Source organism: Dromiciops gliroides, chromosome 3 (genome assembly GCF_019393635.1).
Source record: "Dromiciops gliroides isolate mDroGli1 chromosome 3, mDroGli1.pri, whole genome shotgun sequence".
Lineage (NCBI taxonomy): Eukaryota > Metazoa > Chordata > Mammalia > Microbiotheria > Microbiotheriidae > Dromiciops > Dromiciops gliroides.
The window spans coordinates 59,537,434-59,557,785 of NC_057863.1; the positions used below are offsets into that span (position 1 = coordinate 59,537,434).

At 39.6% G+C, this 20,352-nt stretch overlaps 1 protein-coding gene across 1 annotated transcript in view; it reads left to right on the forward strand.

Annotated features, from left to right (window-relative positions):
• COL4A4 (collagen type IV alpha 4 chain) overlaps positions 1 to 20,352 on the forward strand; it is a 159,695-nt gene that overhangs the window by 72,858 nt on the left and 66,485 nt on the right. The window contains exons 23-28 of the mRNA XM_043995203.1: positions 4,709 to 4,781; positions 7,517 to 7,623; positions 13,868 to 14,051; positions 15,666 to 15,734; positions 19,405 to 19,512; positions 19,960 to 20,178. Coding sequence (XP_043851138.1) covers positions 4,709 to 4,781; positions 7,517 to 7,623; positions 13,868 to 14,051; positions 15,666 to 15,734; positions 19,405 to 19,512; positions 19,960 to 20,178 — 760 coding nt within the window. The remainder of the gene's footprint in view (positions 1 to 4,708; positions 4,782 to 7,516; positions 7,624 to 13,867; positions 14,052 to 15,665; positions 15,735 to 19,404; positions 19,513 to 19,959; positions 20,179 to 20,352) is intronic.

Genomic DNA, 20,352 nt, shown 5'->3' on the forward strand with positions numbered 1-20,352 from the left:
AGATAAGCAACGGAGAGCCTTGAAAACCTTAAATAGCTTTCCAATAACCAGTATATGGGGCATCCCAAAAGTCTTAGTGCTTTCAGCTTTTAGCGTTTCAAACTTCACTAAGAGTTTTAAAATACCCTGCATTTCTTATTGTTACTTCTGGCCTCCTCCCACCCCGGCAATAGTACTACTCAGAAGCTGCTATTTTTCATAGGTGGGAAAACATGTATCCTGACACATAATGGGAAATTTTCTGCATCTATATGAATGTCAGCCCTCTTCATTTAATTCATCTGACACTGAGACTTTCCTAGGGCGTGTATTTCCATCGACTACATTAGGTTCCATCCGTGATTCTGTAAGCCTTGCCTTGGAGATCCACAAACTGATTGCCCCTTCTAAGGTTTGCCAGGGTTCCAAGTGTAGAGGAGATCATAATTCAGAGTGAGGCTCCCTACTTGACCACCATAGAGCCTGAAGCTGGAGGATCTCATGAGCTCTGGAATTCTGACCTCACTGACTAAATCCAGCACCAATATGGTGAACCCCCAGGAGTGGAGGACCGGTGGGCCAGAATCAATGGATGGAAGAGGGGAAATTGACTAGAAAAAGGGAAAAGCGTCTTTATAATTTAAGTTTTCCTAAAGTGGACACCTTGAGAAGGTGGTACATTCCTCCGCTTTGGATATCTTCAAAGACTGTATAAACCCTTGTCCAATATGTTAGAGCGGAGCTGGGTTTTAGGATATGAGGTAGACGAGGTGGCCAACTCTCAGATTCTGTGACTCCATAATGCTCTTCATCATTCTTTTAAAACACCAAGATCTCTTTAGTAGATTGCTTTTTTGCATAGTGCCATGCGGTTCCCTATTTGTATGGAGGAAGTGATTTTGGTCAGGAAGACTAGAATATCAGAGTTTGAAGGATAGTGAGAGATCATCTAATCTCACCTGCTTCTTTAACAGATGGAGAAATTGAGGTGGGGACCATTATCCCTCATTAAAGCAGTCTTTCCATCATAGGGAGAGTATTGCTATTGTTATTCCTCTTTTAAACTCAGTGTTATATCCCGAAAACCAGAGAAACATGGACTTGGAATCACAGCAACTACTTGTGGCTTAACCAACACAAGAATACCATATTTCTCTAGTCATATTAAAGAATGGAGTGTTCCACATAAGTGAATATTCCATATAACCAAACCATTAAAATATTTTTCTTTTGAACGAAGAAATGAATGAAAAACCATTTATTAAGCACTTACTCTTTGCCAGACACCATTCTAAGCACCAGGAATACAAATATAAGAGTCCTTTCCATCAAAGAGCATACATTCTTATACAGGTAAACAGCACATACAAGGGAGTGGCCATGGAGGGATCCTTTGGCTTGGAAAATTACAGAAATGGTGAGTGGGACCATAGGAGAGTAGATGTAGACACACTTTCTAGGAACAATGAAAGTTGATTTGGGCTCCCAGCCTGGCAGAGTGAAGAGAGAACTGACCTTGAAGCCAGAAAGACCTTCTAACACATACTGACTGGGTGGCTCTGGGCAAATCAGTTAATCTCTCAACACTTTAGGCAACTCCCTAAGACTTTAAGTTATAAACAGGCTGCCAACCTGCTTCTGTAGTAGTTTCCTCACCTGGAAGTTCCCTATACTCATGAAATCATATATCCAGCTCCTATCCCAAACTGGAAGGGATGTGGAGGACACAGGGTGTCCGTCCATGTGGTTGATGTGGAAAATTCTAAGGGATGAGTATAGTGAATATTCCAAAGATTTTCCTCCCCTCTGAAACAGAAGATGCACAACTGTTTAACCTTTTCTTTATAACTGAAGTTCACCATTATAAATGTCTGTTATTGTGCTTATAATATGCTCTCCTGGGAGATATAGAGCTGTTGCCCCAGGCTACTCGGTAGTTGGAATGTTTGCAGCCCTTTTAAAGTTTTTCTTTTTCTTCTCTTTCATTGACAGACTGTCAGCTGTCCCTTTTTGTTACTATCAATGCCTGCCTATAAAAGGCACTTTACTTCTTTCCTTCCTTTCTTCCTCCCTCCCTCCTTCCCTTTCTCCCTTCCTCCCTTCCTTCTTCCCACCCTTCCTTTCTTCTTTTCTTCCTGCCTTTTTCTTCCTTTCTTCTTTCCTTCCTCCTTTCCTTGTTTCCTTCCTTCCTTCCCTCCTTCCCTCCTCTTAGTAGATGCTTATTAAATGCTTAATGATTATCTGTGCCTTGTGTATAGTAAATCCTTAATAAGCACTTGCTGATTGATTGCTTGCTTGATCCAGGTGAAGTGCACTAGGACATTTAGAAAAGAGAGAACGGTTTCCTCTGGAAGAAATCAAGGAAGGGTTTGCAGAGGAGTTCGCTTCCTTGCTGAGCCTTGAAAGATGCACACACCTTAGGCATGAGGGAACAGACTCTATGAATTCACAGATATGAATGGCAATGATTTAAGATACGAGAACAGTTAGCATTCTAGTTTAACTTCAACCCAGGGGGGGGGGGAAGGGAAGTTAAATGAAAAAAAGTCCTGAAAAGATACATGGAAGGACAACAAGACCTAAGAGAGAGATCCCAACTGTTTGGGTGATGTTGAATTTGAGGTGATTGGGATTATCTGGGCACTGGAAGATTTAGTAAAGAGCTCAGAGAATAAATAGGTGCTGGTTATATAGATTTGCGAGAGATCTCCATAGAAGTGATCATTGAATCCATGGGAGCAGATGAGATGTAAGAGAGAGAATTAGAATGAGGTGAGAGTGGTAGAAGTTGCTAGAAAATGAATACGTAGGTAAATGCAATGTTACTGCAGATCGATGAGAGTGGGTATGTTGTTATCCTAGTAAACCCCTAGGGGGAGTTCCATGATCAAGAACTAGAAATTCTGACTACAATCTATCATTCCATTTCTCCCTATGCCTCATTCTTCCTAAACTATGATTTGGCTTCACAGTGCCCTGTGGTCTCTCCATGCTTCAGCGTTCTCTCAACATTCTATCACCTCCTGCTCTGGATTCACTTTCTTCCCTTCCCAGTCTTGACCTTTTAGTTAACCACTCTAGCTTTGAACTGTTCTGGATTCCTTGCCCCCTTTGGCCTATTAACACATATGCCTTGCCATACTCTGACTCTGGATTATCCCATCACCTGCCTCTTCCACTATTCCTCACATGTTTTTGATTGGTGCTAAGGAAAGTTATGTAACAATACTGATTGGGTCCATCACCAATTCGTGTTATTTAATCTCAACTCAGTCCTCATCGAAGTAAGGAAATCCTTTTATTTTTTCCTTTGTTTCTTTTCTTTCCTTTCTTTTCTTTTCTTTTTTTGTAGGGCAATGAGGGTTAAACGACTTGCCCAAAGTCACACAGCTAGTAAGTGTCAAGTTTCTGAGGCTGGATTTGAACTCAGGTCCTCCTGAATCAAGGGCTGGTGCTTTATCCATTGTGCCACCTAGCTGCCCCACCCAATTGACTTCCTATCAAACTATCCTCAGTGGCTGTTCTAAAATTTCCTCTCTCCTTTCAGAAATCCCATGCTACCCTCTCAGCAGAGGAATTAGCTTCTTGCTTAACAGAGAAAACAGGGGCTCTACTCTGTGTGCTTCCTCTTCTTCCCTATCCTACATCTTGAAACCCCAAAATATAATCTCTTATTCTCTTCTGTTGTACTCTAGTCTCTGCCAACTTTTATACTTGTATCCTGGATCCCATCCCATGTTATTTCCTCCAGTGTATTTCTCTCCACCCCTCCACCTCCCACCAATCACTCCTTATTCATTGGCTCCTTTACTGTGGTCTATAAGCAGGCCCAAATCTCCCCCATCTTTCACTATACCCTATCACCCTTCAAGCTATCTTTCTACACCTCTCTTCCATTTTCAGCCAAACTTCTGGAAAAAAGGTATCTGCTTTATGCCCTCAGTTCTTCTCCTTTTACTCATTTCTCAACCCCTTGCAATCTGGCTTTCCACATCATCACTTGAATGAAGTTACTCTCTCCAAAATTACCAGTGATTTTTTTAATGGCCAAATCCAATGACCTTTTCTCATTCCTCATCCTTCTTGACCTCCTTGTAGTTTTCGATGCAATGGAACCTTCTCTTCTCCGGAATGTTCTCTCTTCAGTTTTCATTTGTGCTCTCTTCTTTGTTCTCCTTTTTGACTGATTTTTCCTTTTATCTCCTTTGCTGATTCATTACTCATCTTCTACCCCCTAACCATGGGTATACTCCAAGACTCTTTCCTAAGTCATCTTCTCTCTCTACACTCTCTTTATCAGTGATTCTATTAGCTTCCATGGGTTTCTGTTTCCATTTCTATGCAGATTACCTCCAGATGCTAGTCTCTCAGTCTCTCTCTCTCTCTCTCTCTCTCTCTCCTATTTCCACATGCTCAACACTCTATTAGGTATTTCCAACATGATATCCCACTGGCACATCAGACTCTACATATTGAAGATGGAATTATTTTCTTTCCCCCCAAACCCACTTATTTATATGCTATCTCCCCTAACAGAATGTAAGCTTCTTGAGGGCAGAGACTTTTCATTTTGGTTTTTTAATCCCCAGTGTTTAGCACTGGCATCTGTAGTAGTCACTTGATAAATGTTAGTTGTTTTTTTGACTGGGTGTTAACTCTGTCTGAAGCATCAATGGGAGCCATTGTTTGCTCTTTATCTATAAACTCACTTTTTTCTTTTTCTCAAAAGGGAATACCTGGTACCTCGGGGCTAACGGGTCCTAAAGGAGAAAAGGGTGATATGGTTATAGCAAGAATCAAAGGTAAATCCAATTTTTAAAAACTTTCTGTCACTTTAAAAATAATGCATGAATCAACCACACTTCTAGTTTTGTGTCATCCATCTGCACCTTCATCCCATTCATGGATAAGTCAAACTTTGGCACAGTTCCATGCAATGAGGAGGTCTTCAATACATTTGCTTATGGATAAGGGTGACTTTTATAGTGGTTGATACAAGGAAACTTTCAAAACCTCTGTCCTTCATCTCCTAGACTTCCTTGGTGACTATAAATAATTTGTCATAGTAATTAGGATCTCTAAAATGACATACTGCCCTCCTCACAGTCTTTGGGTATCTGTTGAGTCCTCTGAACTCAGCTCTTACACTAGCCAAAATACATATTTGTCCAGCATTTGGATACTCATTTCACTGAACTAGGGACTGATATAAAGATTCCTTTTCCATGCCTGGCATTTACTAAGTGTGATAGGAATCCATTTCCATATTGGGGTCAGAATATAGGGATCATTTCTACATTATATAAGAAAAATCCATTATAATAAGAGAGATAGTAAAGATTATCATGTATATGTAACAAACTCACATTTATATAGTAGTTTTTAAAGCACTTTATATACATTTTATCATTAAAACAGACCTTTAAGGTATGCATGTGTGTATACACACATATATGTATAAACACATATGCATATGTAGATACACACTCACACACACACAAACATAGACATACACACACACACATATATATCTATATATATCTATATCTCAGTATATATGTACTGATTTTACAGATAATGAAAGAGAGTCTCAGAAGATAAGTGTCTCACCCATGATCACATAGCTGGCAAGAGTCTGAGGGGGGATTCAAGCCAAGATCATGGGACCCCCAAGTCCAGCACTCCTTGTACTATACCCATGATGTCAGAAACAAAGTCTTACCCACTCATTGAGGTCAGAGTTTAGAGAGAATTTGTATTTTCCTTGGCAGGATGAAGTTTCCTCTCGGTTCATTGGCAGCAAGCTTGTTGGGGGCCCCTGTTTCTGCTTCTTCTGGGGCTCCATGTTCTCTTGGAGCTGAGATGTTTAGCTTGGGCTTGAATAACTTCCCTGCTCCTGGGATATCCATTACTCTTCTTTCCAGCAAGATCCCTTTACTCCTCCTAGGCCCACCCTTTCCTTCTGCTGGTTTTGTTTTTCTGTGAGAGTTTGTTATCCTTTCTCACTCTTTCTTCTTCCTTTGAATCCTCAATACTTTTTTTCCCAAGTTGGGTGTTGTCTCTTTATGTGTGCCCACCTTCTATTGAGAGTCCTTGATGCATACTAAGGCACCTCCTTAGAAAGATGGGAATAGGTTGCGTAGAGTATAGACTTTTCCCATAGCAGCCAAACCAGCCTTACTTATGGCCAGAGTTTCCTGTATCTGCTCATCTCTGCCTTTTCCATTCCTCTGACCCAATCTCATTTCTCTGCTATGGTTTCTGAAAGTTTACCATTAGAAATTAATTTCTTTGTATTAAACCTTTGTACCTTAGGGGCAGCTAGGTGGCGCAGTGGATAGAGCACTGGCTCGGGATTCAGGAGGACCTGAGTTCAAATCTGGTCTCAGACACTTAACACTTACTAGCTGTGTGACCCTGGGCAAGTCACTTAACCCCAATTACCTCACCCAAAAAACAAAAGACAAAAATAAAAACAAAAACCAACCTTTGTACCTTTACTCATGCCCTGTTAAAATCCAGATACCCTCAAAAGAGGGAAACATATTGAAGTTAGAGTAAGTGAATTCAAGGTTTTGTTTTCCAAAAGGGACAGATAAGTGCAAGGACCTGAAATAATGGGGGTAAAACTGAATGGAGAGGAGGAAAGGAGAGTAGAGTTTAGTTTTGAAATATTACCTGGGGAGGGCAGGTCTGGGTGAGTACAACCACCCAGACCTTACAACCAGTGGTATTTGGGGGGCAATAAGGTAGGATATGGGTAACATCAGCTGGTGGAGGAAATGTTCCCATTGTGTTCTAACTTCCATGAGAAAGGACTGGAAACAAACTTAGTTGTTTGTTTGTTTTTTTGGGTGAGGTAATTGGGGTTAAGTGACTTGCCCAGGGTCACAAAGCTAGTAAATGTCAAGTGTCTGAGGCCAGATTTGAACTCAGGTCCTCCTGACTCCAGGGCTGGTGCTCTGTCCACCACTGCACCACCTAGCTGCCCTAAATTGACTCAGTTTTGCTCAGGTTTGGATCTGTCCCTCAACATCAAGCCATAAAGAAAGAAGAAAAACAAATAATAACAAGATCCTTATGTAGCAATTCACAGCATCTAGTTTAATCCCTACACCAACCATGTGAGGGAGGTAACAGAAGCATTACTATCCCCATTTAACAGAGGAGCAAACTACAGTTCAGAAAAATTGTGACTCTCCCAAGGTCATAGAGTGAGGTAAGTTCCAAAATGGAAAGTTAAATCTAGGTCTCTAAAATGAGTGTTCTTGCCACAGCTGTCCACTGATAATTAGCAATTTATTTTTCCCTTAGTAGTATGCTAACACAGGTGAGGGTTTCCAAAATCCCCAATGTTGTTCCATTCTGTAGGTCTCAAACTTCGATAAAGATTTGTTTTGGCAGAAGGAAATGTAGAGTTTAAGTCGAATTAGAAAAAAAAATTATAACATAGATGTTTTCTTGTTATTTTTCTGTTGTTGTTCATTTTACCCATGACTGATTTAAAGGTTGGAGTGTCCTTTCTTTCTTTTCCCAGGAAGAAAAGGAGAAAAGGGTCATCATGGGCTTCCTGGATATCCAGGGCAGGAAGGGATTCCTGGTCAGAATGGACTGCATGGAGAAAAAGGCGAGCCAGGTCTTCCCGTATGTGAAACTTTTCCCCTTCCTTTATTTTCTTGGCTTATGTGATCACAAGTGAACTTTCTTCTTGGTAGCTAGCTAAAGAGCAAATAAATAATAGCAAGTCAACATGTTATAAACCTATGAGGGTAATTTTTCAATTCATCATTCTATAAAGATGCATAATTTCCAAATAAATCACTCAATGGGAAATGGTTTGAAACCGTGGCTGGCAATTCATTTAGAACAGTCTTTTCTGCCCACTCTCTCAGCAGAATTGCCCTTGTATTCATTCCCCTGTGTGGCCCTTTCATCCACAAAGCTCTCATTGACTTTAGCTTGCGGCTGCTTAGCCCATTTTGTTGGCAAATGACGCGAATGAGGCCGAGGTCGTGGGTTCAATCCCTGGAAGCTATAGTCGCTGTTTTCCATGGGTATAAACAGAACCCCGATTACTAGTCAACTGACTTACAAAGGCATGTCTTTGGTGATGATGAAGAGTAGGGAAAAGAATGTGGGTGGATAATATCCAAATTGCTTGGAATTTCTGTGTTTGGTGACAGAAAAATTCATTTCAAAAATTTAATTCAAAAAATGTTTCATATTAAGCATCTGCTTTGTTAGCACTGTGGATGATATAAAGACAAAAACATAAAGCAATTCCTGCTCTCAAAGAGTTTACATTCTTTTTTTTTTTTTTTTTTGGTGAGGCAATTGGGGTTAAGTGACTTGCCCAGGGTCACACAGCTAGTAAGTATTAAGTGTCTGAGGCTGGATTTGAACTCAGGTACTCCTGACTCCAGGGCCAGTGCTCTATCCACTACGCCACCTAGCTGCCCCAAGAGTTTACATTCTAATAAGTGAACAATGTGACAGAACAAGTATGAACTAAGGAAATAGAGATTTCATTTAGGTGCCTCAACTGAACCTTGTAGGAAGCTATGGATTCCAAGAGGCAGAAGTGGGGAGAGAATGGATGAGTGTGGTGGATAGTCCTTTCAAAGCATGGAGAACAGAGGTGGAATGCTGGGTTCTGGGAACAGCAAAGAGGCTAGTTTGTCTAAATGTAGAAAACATGAAAAGAAGTAATGTGAAATAAGTCTGGAAAGAGGCATTATAGATTTAGATGTAGGAGCAATGAAACTAGTTCCCCCACCATTTAGTAGTGAATGCTTTCTAAATGAATGAGCAAGTCAGCCACATCAGAAAAATGAGACAGCCCTGTCACCAAATGTATGTATCTGACACCAAATTTATTGGAAGGATGTTTTTGGGCACAGTTAACTGCCTAATGATCTTTTTTTTTTTTTTTTTTTTGGTAAGGCAATGGGGGTTGAGTGACTTGCCCAGGGTCACACAGCTAGTAAGTGTCAAGTGTCTGAGGCCGGATTTGAACTCGGGTCCTCCTGAGTCTAGGGCCAGTGCTTTATCCACTGTGCCACCTAGCTGCCCCTACCTAATGGTCTTATACAAGATACAGATAGGGACCTCAAAGCCTTAGGAATACATGGTTAATTATGGACCAAATAATTCTTGGGGCATTTTAACAGGAGCATAGCATACATAAATATACAAGTGTGTTTGCTTACTCTAATACAAATGATTTCCTAACTAAACTACAACTGTTATACCATATTGGAAGTATTACATGCAAGTGTTCACTAACAAATTACTTAACAAGGAATCAATTTATATTAATGATTGGTAGAAAGATGCTTTTGTGTACTTTGGGATAGGCTAATTTAATAGAAAAGGCAAAACGCAGTTTTCCTTCATTAAAAAACAGAGCAAGGGGCGGGGGGCAGCTAGGTGGTGCAGTGCATAAAGCACCCGCCCTGGATTCAGGAGGACCTGAGTTCAAATCCGACCTCAGACACTTGACACTTACTAACTGTGTGACCTTGGGCAAGTCACTTAACCCTCATTGCCCCGCCAAAAAAAAGAAAAAAAAGAAAATGGAGCAAACTTGTTAATTTGTAATTATACTTAAGTTCTTCCCATCAGAGTCTTCTCAGAGTTAGGATTTCCCCTTTGTATCAAGATCTCTTTCCCATGGCAATATGCTTTTATGAAAAAGGAAGCATCAATATTGAGTTACATCAAGTTAGAATGATGTGGATATATATATATATATATATTTCTACTTGTTAACACATGCCTCTGTTTTGTTATCAAAGATGAGAAGCAACCTTTGGCTTTCTAGATAGTGCACTGGTCTCCCATCTATGTGAGGATCAGGGCTTTTCCTAATGGGTGTTTGTTTGTTTGTTTGTTTGTGGGTGTCTTAGCTTTTTTTGTCCTGGACCCCTTGGGCAATCTGGTGAAGCCTGTGGGTTCATTCTCAGAACTGAATTGTCAAATGCATAAAATGATATAGAATACATAATGTAAAATGAAACTACAAAGAAAGCCAATTATATTCAAATTCATTTATCAAAATTTTGCTAAAAATCAAGTCCATAGACCCCAGGTTAAGAACACCCAGTTTAGGCAGAAGAAGGTTGTTGAGAATTTAATGAGTGAAAAAGAAAAGATTTGGAATATTTGCTCATTTCCCCCATTTTTTTTTTGGTGGGGGCAATGAGGGTTAAATGACTTTCCCAGGGTCACACAGCTAGTAAGTGTCAAGTGTCTGAGGCTGGATTTGAACTCAGGTACTCCTGAATTCAGAGTCAGTGCTTTATCCACTGCGCCACCTAGCTGCGCCCCCTCCAAATGTTTTAATAATTAAATGGAGGACACGGGACATGGGGATGACTGTCAACAACATTGCTTCTTACTGCTGCTCTTAAAAAAAAAAAAGGAAGGAACGAAACACACATTTACTAAGTATGTACTCTATGCCAATCATTGTGCTAGTCTCTTTAAAAATATTGTCTCATTTGATCCTCATAACAACCCTGGGAGGTGGATCCCAATTTTACAGTTGAGGAAACTGAGGCAAGCAGAAGTCAAGTGACTCCCCAGGGTCACACAGCCAGAAAATGTCTGAGGATGGATTTAAACTCAAGTCTTCCTGACTTCAAGCTCATCACTCTATCAGTTCTGACACCTAATTGCCTGGGAGAATAGAAGGGCTTTTCTTTTTTCGACCATTCTTTGTGAAATATCTTCCAGGGAAAGTTAACAGTAGAGACCTCCCTGAATACTTGTTCAGTAATATACTGTGAGGGACCCCATTCAACACTCTGGTCCTATTCTGGTCAATATTCTGACTCCCTTTAAGTCCCAACTAAATCCCATCCCCTCCAGGAAGCCTTTCCCAATTCCTCTTCATTCTAATGCCTTCCCTTAGTTGTTTCTTATTTATCTTGTAATTGGTTTGTTGGCACATATGTGTTTGCTTGTTGTCTCCCCCATTGGACCAAGAACTCCTGTAGGGCAGGGACCATCTTTGCCTTTTTTACACCCTCAGTGCACTGGATAGAGCACAGGCCCTGGAGTCAGGAGGACATGAGTTCAAATCTGGCCTCACACCTTGACACTTACTAGCCTGGGTAAGTCACTTAACCCCGACTGCCTCAAACATCCAGGGCCATCTCCAGTCATCCTGATGTATAACTCACCACTGGACTCAGATGGCTCTGTAGCAGAGAGAGAGAGTGAGGCTGGTGACTGCCCAGCCCTGTCTCACTTAAAATCCAACTCACTGAAAAGTCATGACATCACCTCCCAATGTCATGGTCCTCTTTGAAAACAAAAGACAAACGATAACATCCCCAGAGTTTAGCATAGTGCCTGATATATAGAAGGCATTTAATAAATGCTTATTGAAGGATTTCAAGTTTGACTAAATGGTCTTTTGAGTCCTTGGCTCCTCTGCAAAGGCTTTTAAAGAACAATTTATACAGGGGTTATTTCTCATAGAGGCTTCCATGGGAGGGACTCATGATTTATGAGACCATTCAGCTGACATTTAGGTGGACTGAAAAAGGGACCCATTATAAGAGGTAAGGTGGAGCCAGATTGTGAAGGGTTTTAAGGGTCCAGCTGAATATTTTATCCTAGAGACATTAGGAAGACATCAGAAACTAAAGAAAAAATAGTTTATTGTTACTTTTTTATTTTTAACAACCTTTTACCAATCTCTTTAACAACCTCCCCTCTCCCACTACCATTATACCCTTCCTTTTAACAAAGAAAAACCAACTAACACAGCAAGTGGATTCAATAGCATATGCCATATTTAATATCTGTAGCTTCCACCTTTTTATTGAGAGGAGGAAGGTGTGTTTCTTTATCTCTTTTCTAGGACTCAGATTGTTCATTATATTGTTCTTGAGTATTATCATTTTATTATGTCATATATATTATAGTCATTCATATTGTTCTCTTGGTTATGCCTTCTTTAATTTCTATAACTTCAGCTAAATCTTCCTGTGTTTTTCTGAATTCCCATATTCACAATTTCTTTTTTTTTAATTAATAAAGTATTTTATTTTTTTTTCCGTTACATGTAAAGATAGTTCTCAACCTTTGTATATACAAGCTTTACAATTTCAGATTTTTCTCCCTCCCTCCCCTCCCTCCCCCCTCCCCTAGACAGCAGGTAATCTGATATAGGTTATATATATATACACACACATAATAACATTAATCCTATTTCTGCATTAGTCATGTTATAAGAGAAAAAAATCAAAGCAATGATGGAAAACCTCAAAATAGAAAAAAACAACAACAGCATCAAAAACAAAAGAAATAGCATGGTTCATTTAGCATCTATACTCCGCAGTTCTTTTTTTTTTTTTCCTGGATTTGGAGATCCTCTTCCATCACAAGTTCCCTGGAACTCTTCTGTGCCATTGCATTGGTGAGAAGAATATAGTCCATCACAGTAGATCAACACTCAATGTTGATGTTACTGTGTACAATGTTCTTCTAGTTCTGCTCATCTCACTCATCATCAGCCCACGCAAGACCCTCCAGGTTTCTCTGAACTCCTCCTGCTCATTGTTTCTTATAGCACAATAGTATCCCATTGTATTCATATACCACAACTTGTCCAGCCATTCCCCAATTGATGGGCATCCCCTCAACTTCCAATTCTTTGCCACCACGTAAAGAGCAGCTATAAATATTTTTGTACATGTGGGTCCCTTTCCCCCTTCCACGATCTCTTTGGGAAAAAGACCCAAAAGTGGTATTGCTGGGTCAAAGGGTACGCACAGCTTTATCGCCCTTTGGGCATAATTCCAAATTGCTCTCCAGAATGGTTGGATCCCGTATTCACAATTTCATATGACACTATCATTTTCCATTACACTAATATGCAACTAGAATTTGTTCTGCTTCCCCTCCAGTCAATAGGCACTCATTTTCTTTTCCAGTACTCACTGCCACAAAGAGTCATACTCTGAATACTTTGTTTAATATATAGGGCTTTATTCCTGAGATTTCAGAATGTCATTCTCTCTTCTGTCCAGTCCTTTGGGATGCTCTAATCACAAACACCCAGGATTTCTTCTGAAACTTACCTGTCATCCAGGAAGTCATTTAGAAGTCTTCTAATGGTGGACAAACAGCATGGTTTAAATCCATGCCTTGACATTTATGTGAATTCCAAAGGATAGAGCTCTCTTTGAGGGTATATGGTCAATATCTGAGTATGGATAGTTTTATGACTTATCTCATGATACTCATTTGGTTTTCAGAATGGTTGAAACAATTAACAACTTCACAAACATTGTATTAGTGGGTCTGCTTTCCCACAACCTCTTGAACAGTCCATTTTTTGTGTCCATTTTTTATCATCTTTGCCAATTTGATGAGTATGAGGTGAAACCTCAGTTTCCAAATCTATAAAGCAGGAATACTAATGCCTATCCTAATGTCACTAGGATCAGATGAGATAATCAATGGGAACATGATCTCAAAACCATAAGGTACTATAAGTACATAAGATTGTATTATAATTCCAACAATAAAACTAACTAAAATATGCGTTGACTATTACAATATTATAACAATTCAGTAATAAACAAAGTCCTCTGGTAGTCATTATTCAACTTTAATTTATTACAAATGAGCTGATGAAAACCACTTGCCAACTGAGTTATGCTCTCTTCTCAACCAGATGTGATTAAACCAATGGGTTTAAAGACAAGTTCGGTCTTTCATACAGCCAGAACTTGAATATTGGACTTCTATACAGAGAGTTGTTCTGATTAAATTAACACAAGATGGAAATTTATGCAATAAGTATTTTTGAACTAATTGGGACATTACCAAAAAAAGAGATTGAACTGACCAGTGATGGAAATATTCCCAGGGCAGTCGTGGTGGAGCAATTCCAGGTGCAGAAGGATCTCCTGGAGTACCGGGACCTCCTGGGAGGATGGGACCAATGGGACCTCCAGGACTGGGATTTCCTGGCCCAGAAGGGGTGAGAGGTGGGCCGGGGAGCCCTGGCCACCCTGGTGTGAGGGGAGCAGCAGGTTCCAAGGGCCAGAAAGGTAAATTTAAATATCGGGATGTAGAAAAAAGTGAAATGCTGATGAATGACCTTATTCCCCAAAGAACTAAGTCATTCCAGGGGTAGTGACAAGGCAGAGTTTTAGGGTTAGAGTTCCAAAAAAGACATTCAAGAATGTCATGGCAGAATTAGAATCAATAATGAAAACAAGAAATCACTTTGAAAAAGCCGACTAGTCTTTTTTGTGGTCTCTGTTTGATAGGTCCAAATGGCTTTTTCATTCCTTCGTATCTAGACAACCTGAATATTTTAAAATTAAAGAGGATCTGAGATTTCAGAATGATTTTCTCTCTTCTTTGTAATCCTTTGAGATTCTAATCACAGACTCTTATTATTTCATCTGAAACTTACCTATCACCTAGGAAGTCATTTAGAAACCTCCTAATGGTGGACAAACAAAGCTCTTTGAATCTTTCTCTTGACATTTATGTGAATCCAAAGAATAGTGCTGAAGTGACCTCAGACCTTTGGATTACAGTACTAGAAACATTAGGGTAAGGGGTAGAAAGAGGACTATTCCACAGATGGTATTGTTTTTCCTTCTATTATTTGCGTGTTATTTTTAGTTCACATTCATTTTCCCCCAGGTTTTCAGGGGATAAAATAATGTTTTTGTTTTTTAATTTGTAGTTTTCTTACAATGTCAGTAGCTTGGTATAGGCTAAAATTAAAAGGAATAAAGATCTAGAAGCCACCCGAATTTAGCATTCTACATTTTCTTTATCCCCATACAATGAAATATCCTGACTTGCCAGGGTACTACATCATACTTTATTATTTCCACTGCAATGGAGAGATCATTGATTCTGGAATCAGCATCGCATACTAGCTTCTCCTAGAATTCCAATTTGGTTGGAGAAAACACTAGATTTGGGATCAGATGACCTTAGTTAGAATCCCAGCGTTGCTCCTTGCTATCTCTATGACCTTGGATAAATCCCTTAGCTTCTCCCAACCTCAGATCCTTCCCTGTAAAATGAGGAAGTTGGTACCTTCTAGTTCTAAATCTATGCTTCTGTGAATGTTAATGCTGAAAGGTACCTTAGAGATCATCTAACCCAGTCTTCTTTTGCATATGAAGAAAACAGAAATGACCAGACCCAAGTCCCACAGTCAACTAGTGTCAGAAGTGGTGTGAGAATTAAAGTCTAGCACTCCTTCGAATATACACATCTTATCAAAGCTTCAGATGATACTACATTAAATATCTGTTATTACAAACACATGTATTCTTTAAAAGAATATTTATGGGCACCAGGGAAGGGAGAGAAATATTTCATGCTGCTTGTCATAAAACACTTTTGACCCTTCCCTGGTGTGTCTGTAAATGTTTTGATCATGAAAAATCAAGTTTCAAGCCAGCATCTTCTCGAACTCAGCGTCAAAGACTCTGCCCCCAAAACCACTTAAGCAAGCTGAAGGCCCCTTTCAAATCTGGAATTATTTTCCCCCTCGGCTTCCCATGCAGCCTGGCTATACATGAAAGAACTTTGGCAGCTCAGTGATATCAACTTTAATATTTCAGTAACAGAACCACTTGGATATTTTTCAAAACACCCAGTATTTGAAAGTGTCTGTTTTCTTTCCCCTTCAGGTGACACCTATCCTTGTCCTTCCCCCTATCCAGGGAGCCCCGGAGCTCCAGGTGGTCCGGGAGCTCCAGGTGAGTACATCACTCAGAAGCAGCCATCTCATCTTCCTGCTGTAAAAATAAGCAGCATGAATGGGCAATTTTAAGCTGCTTATAAAACATCCAAACAACTTAACTCAGGCTATATCTGAAATAAGGAACTCCTAGGAGGACAATAGGGAATGCTTTTTTGGAGTCTTTGAAATGAGAATCAGTATCTGTCAATGGTATACTGAAGCAAACTTAAACTGGTTCCTGAGATCCAATTGTTAAATTGTATGAAATTGACAAATGCTATAAATCAGGGATTCATTTATTGTTTTATTGATTGTCTATACCTAAGGAAGTGATGGGAGATATTAGTAATACAATGTAAACTTAAATAAAGCAAAGTAAACCATTATGTGTATGCAAAAACAGTTTTTTGGAGATCTGGTTGTTAAACACTTACCATCATACCACTCACTAATATCCATTCTTCCAACAGTGTTTTAAAAAAAGGGAACCAAATCCCAAACAATGAGAGCATGCAGGGTTACTGTGTAGTAGCCCCACAGGGAGGCTTTAGGGTACAATGGTTATAGAATCACACTTGATTCTGACAGACTCAGGTTAAAATCCTCCCTCCTCTGATATTGGACTGCTATGTGACCTTGGGTACATCATGTAACCTCTAGATCTTAGTTTCCTCATGAGGGGGTTGGACAAGATGGCTTCCAAGACCCCTTCTAACTCTAAAGACGTGATCCTGTGAAAAACATCAGATTGAATTCTGTTCACAGAGAGTGATAAACTCTACCTAGTAACTCATCATCCCTGTGACCCCAGGAGTTAAATATAGATGTTCATTTTCTATATTTATAAGTGTTGTTGTTGAGTGGTTTTCAGTTGTGTCTGACTCTGTGACCCATTGGGGATTTTCTGCTGGAGTAGCTTGCCATTTCCTTCTCCAGCTCATTATACTGATGAGGAAGCTGAGACAAACAGGGTTAAGTGACTTGGCCAGGGTCACACGGCTGGTAAGTGTCCAAGGCAGGAGTTGACTCAGATCTCCTGATTCTAGGGCTGGTGCTCTATCCACTGTGCTACCTCGCTGCCCTAATTTATAAGTAGGTTTTTGATATCCTATTTTTCTAAGCGCCTCAATCCTCTATTAAAGATGTCTGAAAAGTTAGCCATACATAAAAACACTTGATTTGACTTTCAGACCCATCACTGGGCCTGGCAAACAGTAGGCACTTAAGAAATGCTCATTGATTGTTTAGTTGAGATTCATTTTAAGTGACTGTTTTTTTCTTTCCATTGAGTCAATTTCAACATTAATTAAAGGTCTGAAAGGCAATGCAATGTAGCAGATGGTAAAACTCTGATGGAAGGAAAGACAGACTAAAATATTGGATGTCAAAAACCACTATATCTAGCAACGATTCTCTAACCCCAGGGCAGTTAGTGGCATATAGCGAATAAAGGGTGAGATAGGAGATAGAGAGATGACCTTGAAGCCAGGAGGTCTGAGCTCATAAACCTACCTCTTACATACAATAGCTGTGTGACCTCGGGAAGGTCATTCCATCTGGCAACTTTCCAAGATTATAAATTGTAGAAGGGATACAGATCTGTATCAGTGAAAGCAATTTCCTCAGTGGGAGTTCTCCTATACCAACGAAAATCACAGTACTGCTTAAAAAAAGGTTCCTACTATGGCAGTGAGGTCAGAAGGCAACATGGATTTTGATTTGGGTGGGGGGGCATGCTGCCTTTGAAGTATCCATCTGAGTCCTATGAGGAGATGATAATAGATAGCATTTATATAGCACTTTATCTTTTGTAAAGTGCTTTATGGATGTTATCTCTTTTGAGCCTCACAATGCCCAGTTTAGAGATGGAGATACTGAGGCAGAGAGAAGTTAAGTGACTCGTCAAAGGCCTCAATGACCATGTATGGTATTTAGCCTTCCAGATTCCAAATCCAATATTATATCCACTGTGCTACCTAATTGAGATGGTGATAAAGGTCTACTTATAAGGAAAGAGTCTGGAAATAGAGATTTTACAGTTATCTGCAAAGAGCTGGTAGTTGAAGGCATGGAATTAAAGTTGCCGTGCTTACATAATATATACATAAATTTATCTCCTGGGTCTGTTTTTTGTTTGTTTGTTTGTATGTTTCTTTCTAAAATTAATCAGATCTCCCAAGGTTCTTTTCTTTTCTTTTTTTCCCTTATTTTATTCCAACATTCTTTTTTTCTATAGACATTAATGTGGCCCTTGAATTCTCCTTTCTGACCATAGACAGATGGAGAAGGCCTGGAAGGAAGCGGGAAGGTTGATGCCATACTGTCCTGTTCTTTGATTTTTAGGCCATAGGCGGGTAGTTCTAAAACAAATGGCCAGTTCAGTGTATGAAAAGACTGATCATGCCAATTGTTTAGTGTCCTGCAGACAACGCAATTTCTCGAATGACTGCCCAAATTTTTCATTTTCTAACTGATTGCTGGGTTGTCATGTAAACATTGAACTAGGGCGCTTTCATTATGATGGAATGAAAACAAAAACAACCATCTTTGTGGGAGCTTATCCCTGAATGAAATGAACAGCAATTGATTTTTTTCCTTACTTGAGCCTCCCCCTACTCAAAGCATAAGCCAGAATCTACAATCCATTTTTGGTGGAGATAGTTGCCCATCATTAATCACAACAGGCACAAAGCACAATTCCTGCCAACAGGAGATTTGAGGACTTAACTTTGTGTTCTGATACACTGAGGAAGTTCGGCATCAGTTTCCCAGAGAGACTTGTTCTTCACACATGTTTTCCCAATCTCAAAAATACTTTCCACTAACTCCCTTTTCCTCTCTCATAAGGGAGGTGCTCTGGAAGGGAAAAGTGTATTTTATTTAAGTTTAATACTTTGCATAGGAAGATATGATGAAGGGTCTCAAAGAGTGAGATATTTAACAAAGGCATTGAATTTGGGTCCTTTGTTAGATGGCTTCATAAAAGGTCATTCACTGGGAAAACATACATGCTATACTTCTACCCCAGTGGTGTCCATCTCAAACTGGCATGATCCCTGTGGGCCTTATATTGACTTAGAAAACCACAAATTACCATTATCTCTGTTGGATTGCATTTTTATTTATTTTGTTAAACATTTCCTAATTGCCTTAGTTTGACACCTTTGCTCTAGTCTGACTCATAAAAAATGATAGGAAAGGTCAGCCAAACTGTTTAATCTTTAGAAATTAAAGATTTAATATATAAAACACTGTTACAATTCCAAAGAACTCATGATAGAAAATGTTCTCCACATCCAGAAAAAAAGCAACAACTGTGGATTCTGAATGCAGATTGAACCATACTGTTTCTACTTTGGGGCTGTTTTTTTTTTCTTTTTTGAGGTTTTTCCCTTGTGTTTTGATTCTTCTTTCACAACATGACTAATGCAGAAATATGTTTAATGTGATTGTACATGTATAACCTGTATCAGATCTCTTTCTGTCTTGGGGAAGGGGGAGGAAAGGGAGAGAGAGAGAGAAAAAAAATTTGGAACTAAACATTTATGAAAACAAATGTTGAAAACTATCTTTACATGTTCTTGGAAAATAATAAAACACTTTTATGATTAAAAATATAAGTGTTTACTTTGGGGATTTCTTTTTTTCTCCAGAAAGGCTTTGTATTCATTGTTGTTTATCTTTAGGTCCTAAAGGATTTCCAGGTCTACCAGGTGAAACTGGGCTACCTGGATTTGATGGGCGGAAAGGCCAACAAGGCAAACCAGGAATGTCAGAAATACCAGGACCACCTGGTAAGTGAAAAACTGTTTTTTCTTCTTTGGGAATATAGATCAACAAATGTGTGAAAGCTAAGTTTAATATGATAGCTTTTTCCCCTTAATATATGAAATGCTGGCTCTCTGTTGGGTTCTGCTAGATTGGAGTAGCAACATAATTACGAAGGCTCCTTCTGTATGAAAGATGAAATGTAAGAATTCTTCGTTCATTTAAGATTTTTTAAAAAATCAATTCAGTACAAGTAAAATTTTTGTTATCAGAGAATGAAACAGGACCAAGAAATAGTGATGATTCTTACTAGGAAGTAAGAGGTACAACTTCTTTGCCTGAATATAGTGACCATCACCAAATGAGCAAGCCCACATGTTCAAAAGATGAAAATTGTTTGAAGGACCTTTATTCTTATCACACTATGTTAGTTCTTCATATTTTACTATGTCACCTTTGCTTTTATTAAATAGGTCTTCGAGGTGACCCTGGAGAATTAGGTGCTGAAGGTGAAAAGGGGTCAACCCCTATTGGTCTTCCAGGTCCTCCGGGGTTACCTGGAGTCAGTGGTCAAAAAGGAATGCCAGGTGATACTGTCTATGGCCTGCCAGGGCTTCCAGGAAACATGGGGCCTCCAGGATTGCCCGGGCTTAAAGGGCTCAGAGGTGATCCAGGATTTCCGGGAGCTCCAGGTACATAATTTTGGTGGTGGTGGTGGTGATGGTGGTGGTGGTGGGGATGGTGGTGGTGATGGTGGGGATGGTGGTGATGATGGTGGTGGTGGTGGAGGATCTTTGAGCATAATAGAACTTTGGGATTTGTCACTGAAGATATTGGGGATTAGCTCTGAGTAATCTAAAGCATAA